Consider the following 12,878-nt stretch of genomic DNA (forward strand, 5'->3'; position numbering starts at 1 on the left):
ACGACTACGGTATTGATTTTGGCGTACGCCATAACCACTACCGTAGTCGAAGCGGAGGGGTAGTGAGATCGGCGTCCTACACCGGTTTGTTTGTTTCTTTTAAGCTGTAGATTGGCGTGCAATGCCGTCTAAAAGGGCCAAATCTTGCTTTGTGCCGAACTGTAACAGCGGTTACCAGTCTTGCAAAGAGAAAGTGCCGCTGTTCCGTGCCCCGAAAGACGCCGAGCGCTTGGAGGCATGGTCCCGGAACATCAAGCGTGCGGACAGAACCCTCGACAGTACGTGTGTGGTGTGTGCGAAACACTTTGAAGAACAATACATCGAGAAGACGTTTAAGCACATCGTAAACGGTGAGCTCGTCCAGATCCAACGCGACAGACCTCTCCTGAGGGACGATGCTGTTCCCACCATTTTTCCGGGCGCGCCAAGTTATTTCACCCGAAGCCTCCCCAAAAAAAGAAAAACAAGAGATTTGTGCCACCAAGTGTTGCCTCCTCATAAACGAAAAAAGCAGGAAGAAATCTGCGATGCCGTAGATATTCAAGGCGATGAGACAAGCTCAACGTGGACGCACGAATCCGTACATATTCAGGACGAAGAGAGAAGCTCAACAGCGAAGCAGCGGTCTGGTACATCCCAGTTCTACAGCAACCTGCATTTGCCAACCTCCTACTGGTCGAAGATTGTATTCGAAGAGGACCCGTCGTCGGTACACTACGCATGGTGTGAACCAGGAAGCAACAGTCATGTGAAGACTACAAAGTTGGTTACGTTCTGTTCCCTCAGTGGTGAAAATACAGCGCGCTGCTGCGTGTACTTCCGCGCTGTGAAGATCATCGACATCGAGGTGCACACCTCTGCTGAAGCTGAAGCTCAGCTAATGAGTGCAGAAAACTCAGCCATGTGCCCTGGAGCAACACTCAAGCCACTTGTGGGGAAAAACTATGTGACCTTTGGCAACAAATACTTTTCGAAGGACTGCACTGGCCGTCCACAAAATGAGCAGCTGTGCTTACGTTGCAGGTACCTTAAAAAGCTTATCCAAAACCAGATGTCAAGGAAAAGGAAGAAGACGTCTAGCTCCACCAAGAAGCAATCGAGAAGAAGACACGCTCTGTTCAAGGCGAAAAAGAAGCTGCTAGTGGCAAGGAAGACGATTGAACAGCTTCAGGCTCAAAATGATTCTCTGCCCTCAACAATCATCCAAGAGCGGTTGGCGGGCTTGCCACCAAAACAACGAGCTGCTGTCACTTGCTGTTTCGATGCAGCTTCAAGGAAATCACGTCAAGGGATGAAGTACGACAAGTCTTGGATCCTAGAATGTATCCTCATGCGAATGAGAAGCCCAAAACTCTATGAACACATCCGAAAGCAGAACATTCTCGCGTTGCCTTCTAAATCTTGCCTGCAGACCTATATACGTGGCTTTAAAAGTGGATTTGGTTTCAATCCAAACGTGTTTTCTGCTTTGTCACAGAAAACAAAAGAAATGGATGAATTCAGTCTTCACGGAGGTATTGTGTTTGACGAAATGAAGTTGTCGGAGCATGTGAGCGTCAAGTCATCGGGAGCACTGGAAGGTTTCGTTGACCTCGGCTCATTTACTCCTGGGGACCAGAAAACAACGACGTGCGACCATGGCCTGGTCGTGATGTTCCAGCCCTTTCAAGGTGAGCATTTCATTTGTATAATTATTTTTCAGCTCTGAAGGAGGTAGGATTTACCTCGTTTGTTTTATACAATCCTTTATTTGAATTAAAATTTTTTTTTTTTAAGTAGGGCGCTTCAAAAATATTATTTCGTTACTGAGCTAGGCTGATGTCGCAGTCGGTAACGATATTGATCGGCCTATAACATTATTTTGATTAATACCATTTTTAATTCAAGCCTAATTGTTATTATGCACGCATATTCACTGCTTCTGCAGGCGACTGGACTCAAGTCCTTGGAACATTCGCTTCTCGGAGCAATGTGAAGGCAGGCACCCTCTCAAAGATCCTTCTAGAGGCTACTCTCCTCGCCGAGCAGGCTGGCCTTTTCGTCGACTTCGTTACCTGCGACGGAGCTTCCTGGAATCGAAGTATGTGGAAATCCTTTGGCATAAAAGGTATGTATGCTTTAATCCGACAGGAGTAGTGCTCTATCTCTTCATACTTTTTTGTAATGAGTGTAAACTCATACATATGCTTCTTTCAGCATCCGCAAAGGAGATCTGCTGCAAGGTGCGTCATCCCGTCGACAGAAGGAGAAGTTTACACTTTCTTTCCGACTTCCCACATCTTATCAAATGCATCCGCAACACTGTAGTGTCAACTGGTGTGCAGACTCCTGATGGTCATGTCCGCATCGAGCATGTTGAGGAGGCGTGGAAATGTGATAAAGCAAACGTGAGACTTAAGGTTATGCCCACCATAACGAAAGCACACTTGCATCCTAATCCTTTCGAAAGGATGAAGGTCAACCTGGCCTTCAAGCTTTTCAGTGAGGAGGTGCTCAAGGGCCTGTTTTTTTACAAGAATAGGATGGGATTTAGATCCATCACACCAACAGAGAACTTTGTGAGACTGATGGAGAGACTTATATTCGTTATGACGGCTCGAATCCCATCCAAAGCGTTGAAACCACAGAAGTCGCGTGCTGCATTTTTAGCAGATTTTCTCATCTACCTTAATGAGTGGGAAATGTATGCCAGCAAGCACAACGGTGGCTTCATTAGTGCAAGCACAGCCTTGGACCTGCGTGTGACGATAAGCAGTACGCTTTCCCTTCTGGACTATTTAACGTCTGTGCTGGGGTATGACTACCTTCTCACTGCAAACTTAAGCCAGGACAAAATGGAGAATTTTTTTTCTCTCGTGAGACAATCATATGGGTGCAATGACCATCCTACGCCAGAGCAGTTTTTGCTGATCGTTAACTGCCTAAGTTTTTACAACTTGGCAAAGCCCCTAAAGTCAGGGAACTCTTCCCCAGAGCTGCTAACTGCCCTCCTTAAGTCCGCTGAGGCCCCAGGCCAAGGTGAGACCCACATTTCAAGTCTTGTGGATGAACTCCTAGATGGCGGCAACTGGGAAGGTGCTGACACGATAATCACAGCCACAGGGCATGACACTCAGTGTCCTCCCAGCACTGCCCCGTCAAAAGAAACAGCATCAATAGGGAAGCACTCTAGCTTAGTGAGTGAAAGAAGTGACAGTAGGCTGATCTATTACATTGCTGGTTATGTTGCACGTAAAATGATAAAAAAAAATCCGTGCTCCGAGTGTGCTGCAGAACTCGCTGTGCTCCCGCTGCAGTCTGAGCAAAATCCTAACTCGTGCTTCACAAAAGCTTTTGACCATGGTGGTCTTCTTTACCCTACTGAAGCCTTGTCAAACTTTGTGACTGCGTTGGAAAATGCTTTCACTGTTTTTTTCAGCCACAACGAGTTGCACTGTTCCAGTGTCGTAGATTTTTTATCTTTTTTACAGAACCTTTCATTTGACCGCATTGGCTGTGTCGAGCACACTAAGTTGACCACTGCGAATTTATTGAAGTTCTATGTGCTGACTAGATTACACTTTTATACAAAGTCGGTCAACAAAGAGAGAGAATCCCGAAGGGAAAGGCAGAAGCTCCTCAAGAAGAGGAGGCTGGAGTAAATACAGGGTGCTCCAACCAACAGTGAAAATATGTTTTTAAGCAAAGCACACTGGATATTAAAAAAAATTATTCCTTTGGAATGGCTTTATCGACCATGGGGAGGTAAATGAGTCCAATACAAGGACTAATGAACTAAAATGCAATAATTGACTTTTTACATACTTTAGTTAGGGTAGGTGTTTATGTTGAAAAATTCAAGGTGGCCGAATTTCAAGAATGTTTCTTTTTGTAGAGGTAACCTAACCAGCCTGTGTTCTGGTGTATCCATCTCTAAACTTTCTGCAGAATCCGGCTAAACAGGATACAACACAGGGATATTGGTGCCACAATTGATCTTTACGTATTGCATACAATTTAGCTGTATTGTGTGGAAGGTTTGGAGAGGGATATCTCGAAACACAGGCTGGTTAGGATAATTCTACGAAATAGAACTCTTGAAATACAACCACCTTGAACTTTCTAACTTGACCCGATACCCTTATTACAGTGTTTTAAGCGTTGTTTAACACAGTTCAGTTAATTAGTTAACTATTGGTATGTTCTTTTCTGCCGCAGTCGATAACATAATTTTGAAGATATAATTTCTTTATTTCTAGTGCTCTCCGTTTAAAATATTTCACTCTTGGTTGAAACACTATGCATATGAACTTCGCAGTGGTGTTTTAAGGTGCTTGCTGGAGTTATCCATAACCTTAGTCATTTTGCAAGGTATTCAAAATGAATAAGTTTTATATTTAGTGTCGGGCACTTTTTGTGGATTCTTCGTCATTTTGCCTGGTATGCAACATATTTTTGTCATCTGTTCAACGTTTAGTATGTATTCCTAGGAATTTTACAAGATATGCAGAATAATTTGCATTACCTTTGTTATTATTGTTGCTGCATTTCTAGTGATTTAACAAGATTTTCTTAATAATTTGCAGATTATTTCTTGAATGTTTTGGGTTTTCTAGTAATTTTCATGTTCCTACATTTTAGTCATTTGCAAGATGTGTATTGGTCATTTCATGTGAGTTCTGTATTCCCAGCAATTTATTGGACATCTTACTGTGTGTCATGTGTGTAATTGTTTAATAAAGATACGATGTTTCATTGCACAGGATGTTATTTCTTTCTAGATATATTTTTGTAAATTTTGATCACATCCCTCTGCACAACATGCACTATGTTTCAACTTGAAGGAGCTATCTTTGGAAAGAGAATCGCAACCATTATGCAAAGCCAGCACGTTTTCTTCGGCGTTATTTTGCTAGCAGTAGTTCTATGCCTGGAAAACACCCCCCCCCCCCCCCCCCCCCCCCCTGTAACGTGAAATCAAATCTCGACGTCGTAGTCGTCAGCGTAGCGCGTTCGTTGTGTTCCCCTTTGCGGCAGGAGTTTTAATCGTAAATCAGTTTGTGGTGACTCCTCCTTTCTTTTTTCCCTCATTATTCCCGCATTACTTCTACACGCCTGAAAGCGCTTAAAAGAGCGCACGCGCGCCTTTTGGCTCCTAGGCCGCGGACTCTGTGCGCATCGCACGCCTTCCGCGGCGCTGCTCGGTCGTCTTCCTGGTAGGACTGCTGTCCGCAGCGCCACCGCTTCTGTCATCCGAAAACGTTGCTCCTCTCCGCCGGCGCTCTGAACACTAGTCAGTATTCCAGCCTCTGTACATCAGCCGTCACCCTCGTTATGGTGCCTGGAACGCGTCTCCGACTGGTGTGTTTACAGGGTTCAAAAAAGTGGTCCCTCGATTTCCGCCTGATGACGTCATAGAAGTGTCATGCTGTCGCCTGTTGCGACCCTGGCGGCGCCCCAACAGTAGTGGTATAAGTGGCAGACGCCTGTCCTTCTGCAGGTCGCTTTCCACTGTGACAGTTCACGGAAGCTCGAGCAACCGGAAGTTGGGACGCCTAAAGGGACGCCGTGACGAAAGCGACACTCGCGTTCGCTCGTGCTTTTCGCCAGCATTTCTACGGCCAACCGCCAGGATCGCGACAGGCAACAGCATGACAGAGGCTGTGTTCCAAAATTTACTCGATCCGACTCCGGAGTAAAAGTTTCGTACCGTGGCGTTCCAAAACTTACTCGAGCTTACTCGATGACGTCAGAACTCGCGTTCCAGAAACGGGTTGTTTACTCCGGAGTAATTACTCGCGCTACCCTCCTCGATCGGGGGGTAAAGTCGGATCAAATCGAGTAAATATGTCACGTGATCTGTTCGTCGTCTGCTTTCTGCGCCGACAGCCGTCAAAGCTCGCTTGCTCCGTTGGTTTTGGTGGCGGACGTTCGAAATGACAAATAATTAGGTGCAGCATGTGTGGTTATTGCGATTTGCTGTTGTCAGCGCAGGAATTGACTGCATTATAACCAGACCGTCCACCTTCCCCGGGAACGCGTACTTGTTATTATCTGAGTGCGAGCGTAAACAGGAGCTTCTCCGCATCCTCGTCCTCGGCGTTGGGGGAATGCCGTAATCTCACGTTCAAGGCCGAAAATGTTTGAACTCGGTATATGATAATGTAATATTTTTGTTTCCTCCAGAGTGTGTGTATGAGAGGATAACGTTTGTAAAGCAGTGAAGGCTTCGAAAATTTCACTGTAATCACATTCGCGTCAAAGCGAACGTGAGTTTCATATTCTGGAGAAAGCACCCTCGCGCTGGACCGCTACACCGTGTGGAATATATTTCTGCAAAACATAATCGGTGCAAATTACAATGCGTGGAATATATGCGTTTAGGGCACCGTGTCTAGAATTGCAGCGATCGCGCTGATTAATAAAAACACATTTTTTTATGTCTAGCTGTAAGGAGTAAGTAATTTTGATCTCAATATACAGCTCAAAACGAAGGTGAGTAAAAGGAGCTGGTGGATCCACCTCAAAATACACCGCGTCATCATTAACATTACCGTTCTTCGGGTGCTTTCTCCATGATCAAAAGGATCGTCTGCTATTTTCTGTCATCGCTGCTGTGTTTTCTTTTTGCCGTCGCCCAAGACGAAGCCAATCCGCGTAGTATCCAGGTGATTATCCTGGCCGTTCCAAAATCGAGTCGCGGATCGTTTACTCGCGATGTCACGTGGTATTACCCGCTGACGTAGGAGGCAGGTTACTCGGGTAAGATTTGGAACATAGCCAGAGAGTTTGGCCTTCTTAAGGAGATTTTGGCAGTCTGACAACCACAGCAGCGTAGTCTGACAACCGGGGGATGACTACTTCCGTCCGCCATATTGTGGATCTGACTCATAGGAACTCTACGCGATTTCACAGGAATGAACAAGACAAAGAAGTAACGCCATATTGTGTTATCGCGAAATCCGCTGGTTCTAGCGGCCAACAAGCTCCGCCCATCGGCCAACGGCTCTGCAGCATGACACTCGCGTCATTTGTTGCTACATTGGGACCACTTTTGATGCATGGGCGGGATAGGACGCTAAACACACCAGTCGAAGACGCGATCCAGGCACCATACCCTCGTGACGTTATTATGGGATATCTTGCACATGACGACATTTCCGATGACCTCCAGAGAAAAGGGGAAGGAGCTCCTAGCTCTTATCACGAGCCTCCCAAATTTGCAAAGGCGTCGCTATTCTCCTCCCAGATTAACCTGTCACTCAAAATTCTTGCAAAAGCAGCTTCCCTCTAATCCTTTTATATGGTTTAAAAGTATGTGATGTGACGTCAGTGCAAGGACCACGACGGCAACGCGCCGCTCAAGCCGGAAACGTCCGCCTAATAGCCGCGCTCCAAAGCCTTCTTCGTAGCACGCACCTTGCACCCAATGAATCGAAAGGAAAAGAATAATAGCATTAACAAACAAAAAGTTAGGGCGCAAACAAGCAGGGTGAAGTTTTAACATTTTAACAGTAGATAGGCCGCCTTTTAGTTTGGACACGGAGTTGAAAAGATTTCTACAAATTGGATTGTTTGGAAGTCACCTTTATATCTGTGTAGGATGTTGTTTGTTCGGGTTTAAGTTTCACCCCTTCCCCTTTGTTTCGGGTGTGACAAATACCGAGGGTTGTTCGCCTTTGTCCATGTTCGATCTTTCCCCTAAGGGGTCACCATACCGAACCCCTTTCTTTTGTGATGTGTATCAGGACCTCACCGAGGTGGGTTAAGAGATCTTACGTACCCCTCCCCCCTTTTGTTTGAGCTAGAACAGTACCGGTGTGCCAGAGCTCTGCGGTGTGCGATTGGTCAATGTCCTCCCTCTCTTGTGCCTTTCGGGAAAAAGAAGTTCATCCTCTCTCTTTTTCATTCCTTTTGGTTTTCCGGGCACCTCTAAATTTCAGCTGTGTTTGAAACTTTGTAATGTGTTGTCCTTCCCCTAAGGAGTAGACAGTTCAACCATTTTTGCCCCTAATATCCATTGTAAGGAGAACCATTTTTCACCAGAGCCTTCCACCAAAAAAGCTGTGCACATCTTTTTCACTACTATAATATAATAAATCCTTATTTGAAAAATAAATAAATAAATAAATAAATATATATATATATATATATATACAGGGTGTCACAAAAGAAAATTTACACGGTCTTTTTTACCGCAAAAATAAACTAGGCATCGCCGAACGCTCATTCTCCGCCATGTTCTCCGCAACCAGATGCCAAAGTTTCAGCCCGATCCGATAACTTAATCAGAAGTTATAAGTGAATTTCTGAAAATTTCAATGGGAAAATGGCGGCCGACGGAGTTTTCAAACACATGGGGCTCTATGACACTAGAAACCGAAAACGGGCTCCATTTTCCCATTGAGATTTTCAGAAAATCACTAATAACTTTTGATTAAGTTATCGGATCGGGCTGAAACTTTGGCATCTGCTTGTGACCTCTAGCTCTACCTTTGGGCGGAGAATGAGCGATCGGCGATGCCTAGTTTATTTTTGCGGTAAAAAAGACCGTGTAAATTTTCTTTTGTGACACCCTCTATATATATATATATATATATATATATATATATATATATATATATATATATATATATATATATATATATATATATATATATATATATATATATATATATGTATATGTATGTATGTATGTATATATATACACACACAAGTTTTATGTAAAATATGAATCTTTAGTCACCATTAAAGACGGCTATCCCTGAGCTTTATTATGTAATTTTAAAGTAACATGTTAACACATGGCACCTGCTGCAAGAGCATCAGTGACTGCTCCAAACAAACATTCTGCCTGCTACAAGATCTGCTGCGAAAAGACAAATTCCCTATTTCATCATTGCCCTTGTACCCCAGTTTGGTGTTTTACCATGTGCTCTCAAATCTAGTCCACCTACCTTGCTTGCTCTACATCTTAATTGCTTGGGCATTTTGCTTCGGCATTTGATTTCTGACAAAGAATTGCATTTACAAAAGTCAAACATTGCACTTTCCAAATCTCTTTTGGCAATTTTCATAAAAGTAATATTTCCACAGTGTATTCATTAGAGCTGCATTTCTATGACCCTTATTAGTATGCATATTTTTCATGTTAATTTGGATATTCTGTCCCCTGGATCAATACATCTAGGTACTTGTATACTTATCGACTCTCTGAACCACAAATTCTTGTATCTCAAGCTTTTAATTATCACCATAATTAAAATTACTACTCCTGATTTGATTGTGTCCTTCCGTGGCATTGGAACAGCAGAGCTGGTAAAGGGGAGGGGTTATTACTCAGTGTTGCAGAATGGGCACACCCATGACATTCAAATTCCATTCCAGGGAATTAGAGCTTCCAACAATTTTTTTCCTTTCAACTCCTCGGAAAGGAAACAATGGGCCCATTCCCACTCTTTGAATCGCTGAACTCCACCATTCCATTTCTTTAATTCCTAAACAGGAAAAAATGGCAATCGACAGTCACATTGTGTTACTAGAAAAAGCAACACAAAGCTCCTTGTTGGTACGCGAACGCAATAGGAAACAAGGGACACACAAAAACACGTCAGACACAGACAGCGTTGTGTGCCCCTTGTCTCCTTTTGTGTTCACATACCAAGATGTTTAACCAACTCTCATAATTCAATCTAAGTTGCTGACATTATTGAACGTGAAGACGAGTGCAAAAGTATGCAAAAGTTTCCTCAAAGCATTAATTTTACTAAGCTGAAAGGTAGTCGCACAAATCGCTTCGTGGTGCAGACATCGATAGCGTGATCAAGCATAAAAGGCTTGAGAGTCGCAACACACGCCGAAAATTAAAATTACCCATTTACTTCGCAAACGAACCGTATACCCTTAACAGACACATGTTTAGTGTCGGAGGCATGCAGTTTAGAGAAGCTCGTTTTAGCAAACGCCATTTTTGTTTTACCGACCCCAGTTTTTCGAATGCCTTTATAGAGAACCCAGTTTAGAGAAAATGGCGATGAGCCTCCTTTAGCGAATTCGGCCGCCGCTAAGCGGCATGTACGGGTAAATCAGCTGAGTTAACATTTTTGTAATGAGCGGCCACAGACTACCACTGCCAAGCGGCAAAAGCGCAGCGAGGGGCCTGGATTAACATGCGCACCAATGATAAACGTGAGAAGTAGGAAAGTCTTTTTTTTAAATAGCGTCCCATTTTCAATAAACAGCGTTTCTCTAAACTGAGGCTCTGCTTTCTCTAAACCGTGCTTCGATAAAACGTGCTTCGATGAAATGGCATTCAATCAACTGCAGCAAACCCGTTAGTGTGTTGTTTGTTCGATAAGGCCTTAAAAATGCCTAGTATATTGCGTGTTGCAAGAAGGTATACCTTGCTCTCTGCTTCGAATACTTGCACAACAGCACTGCTAGTGTGCTGTTATCTCCACACTATGGGGCAAGAACAGAAAACCGCTGAAAAATATGCAATCGGCATACGGCGCCAGCAGAAGAGAGTGTGGCAGCACATTATGGAACCTTCCTTAAAAGAAAGTTTTACGTTTGCTGTACAATTCTTGCAATTTCTTAACATATTCAATCCAATATATTCTTTATTATATTGGCTGGGTTAAAAGCAGGGTCGAACCGGTCATTTTTCCGGTTCGGTTCGAGTACAGTGATGCTTTTTAAGTAACGGTTCGGTACCACCAAGCGCGAACCAGTTTAAACCAACTCTTAAAAGAAATGTCTACAGCTCATTAAGAAAAAAAAGGTTAGTTCGACACGGCGTCATCTGCATTAAAAAAAGAAAAAAATTAGGCCGTCAGAAGCTGTGCTGTGGAAGCAAGGACAGCAAAGCTTAATTTCATTTTGTGATTTTGAATTTTTAACGCAGACATCGTTCAATGAAGATCCTGTAGTTATACAAGCACTTGGAGACAGTGCAAAGTACAGTACTCACACGTGAAGTCAACCAGTCAGTATGCAGTCACGCAGTGACAATAGCACTCGCAAACTTCCCACAAAAAAAATTTAGCCTTTAGTTGTTTAGACAGTAGGAGTTTAGCCTGTCAGAGTGTGGCGACATTGTTACACACTGTATATGAGAAATCTATGCAGTGCAGTACAAGTGCTAATGTGGGGCCTTTAACGAATAGCACGCAGTATGCACAACCGCACGCCAGTACGATATGCTTATCGAAATCTAAACGGCAAACTAGCTACACTGCACGCCCGAACGAAATTGCTCGAACGACTGCATTGAAGAGGAGAAAGACAGCGAAGGCCCATCGAAAGACGATTAAAACAAAAAAGGACAAAAATGTTGCGCTCATCGCGGCTTTGCCTCTTGGCACCTTCAGATTTCGCCACCTTAAAACAAAGGCAGCGACAGCCGCCAACTTTTTTTTATTTTCATGATTGTGTTTGCTTTCTCCTTCCTTGAGGAATATTGTTAAGCAGCAAGACAAAAATACATACATACACACACGTACACACAAATAATTCTTTTTTAGCCTGTCGGCATAGTACTCCATTTCACCATACGATGCAGCGCGATGGGCGCTACGAGCTACTTCAGCCAGTCCGTAGTTTGTCTTGCGACTTTGCGCTCTGCGCGTCGGTGCGCCCAACCGGAACGAGCACGTGACGCCCCCGAGCTATAAATTGGCTACTGTGGCTCGTATGCCGTCCTTTGCAAACCATCGTAAGGTGAAACAAAATATGCAAAGGTACGCCTTCCCACCGACTCACCCACGCCAATTCGTGCTGTAAATAGACGTGAAATATACCTATTTGTTGCATTATTATTGAGCTGTCCCCATGTCGCCACTGCTGTTTGTTTAGTCAACACTGAACTGCCGAAGCCACCATCGCGAATATTTAATTGAATTTGCGTCACCACCTGCAAGAAAGCGCGGCTCACATTTCATTATGTGGAACCGTTTCCAATGAATTGGCAACCGCCATATGAAATTAAGGTTCCGTTCCAGTTTGGGTTCAAATGTTTGATTTCGGTTGCAGTCTTGTTCCAGTCTAGTTAAAAATAATGGTTTTACTCCGGTTTTCAGTTAGGTTCGACACGGTTAAAAGCTACATGCTAATTGCGCATGATTACAACAACCGCTTTGTCGCATCTCGTGGTGCCAGGTAATGGAACTGTAGGGGGCACTTTATCAAGCTTGTTGTCCACACAGTCCGGAATTTACTAAAACAGCATAAGAAATTGAGCCTCGCCTAGCACAGTCTGGGCACGAGCACTTCGCTCTTATATGTGCTTTGGTCACGTGATGAGCGGCCTTCGAATAGTCATCTTCGATTTCTCGGATCAAAAACAAACAAGAAAATATGGTTTGTTGTCCCCACAGCTGAAGCGCACCGCTAGAGACGTGACTGTTCGGTCTCCTCCCAAATTCAGTTTTGGTTGCTTCACTGACGGTGCGAAGGTCATTCTTTTTTGCATGATTAATCGGCTGCATCACGGTGCTGAGTGTAAACAATATTGGTCAGGAAAGCAAGCGTTGTGACTGTTGCTCAGTGTTTCTCTAAAAGGTGTTATAAAAGGTAGACTGAAAGGGTTTGTTCTAACACTTTACTGACTTTTGAAAATGTTATTGCTTTTAGCTCAGCTGTGTCGTGATCACATATATTGGGAAACCTATTTTGTAAACTAGATTTCAGGACATATATGGCGAGGCTTTGCCCATTTTATGATATGCACTGTAATTTATTCCCAAGTTCAAGAGCAACAGGATTCGACTTTTAATGCTGCGACGCAAAATTGTACCAATCACGAATATTTTAGGCGACCTACCAGACTGATAACCTTTCGATTCAGGTAAAATATATGCGACTGAGGTAAAAAAAATATAGACGTCATATATGTTATC

General features: G+C 43.8%; 1 protein-coding gene across 1 annotated transcript; it reads left to right on the forward strand.

Annotated features, from left to right (window-relative positions):
* Positions 1-901: 901 nt before the first annotated feature.
* On the forward strand, positions 902-4,731 carry LOC115309382. The gene is made up of 3 exons (XM_029967639.3): positions 902-1,670; positions 1,928-2,107; positions 2,197-4,731. Exons 1-3 carry the CDS (start codon positions 902-904, stop codon positions 3,639-3,641), a joined length of 2,394 nt encoding a protein of 797 aa, XP_029823499.2. The 3' UTR covers positions 3,642-4,731.
* The last annotated feature ends 8,147 nt before the right edge of the window (positions 4,732-12,878 follow it).

Source organism: Ixodes scapularis, unplaced genomic scaffold, assembly GCF_016920785.2.
Source record: "Ixodes scapularis isolate PalLabHiFi unplaced genomic scaffold, ASM1692078v2 PGA_scaffold3__209_contigs__length_174095766, whole genome shotgun sequence".
NCBI classification, from domain to species: domain Eukaryota; kingdom Metazoa; phylum Arthropoda; class Arachnida; order Ixodida; family Ixodidae; genus Ixodes; species Ixodes scapularis.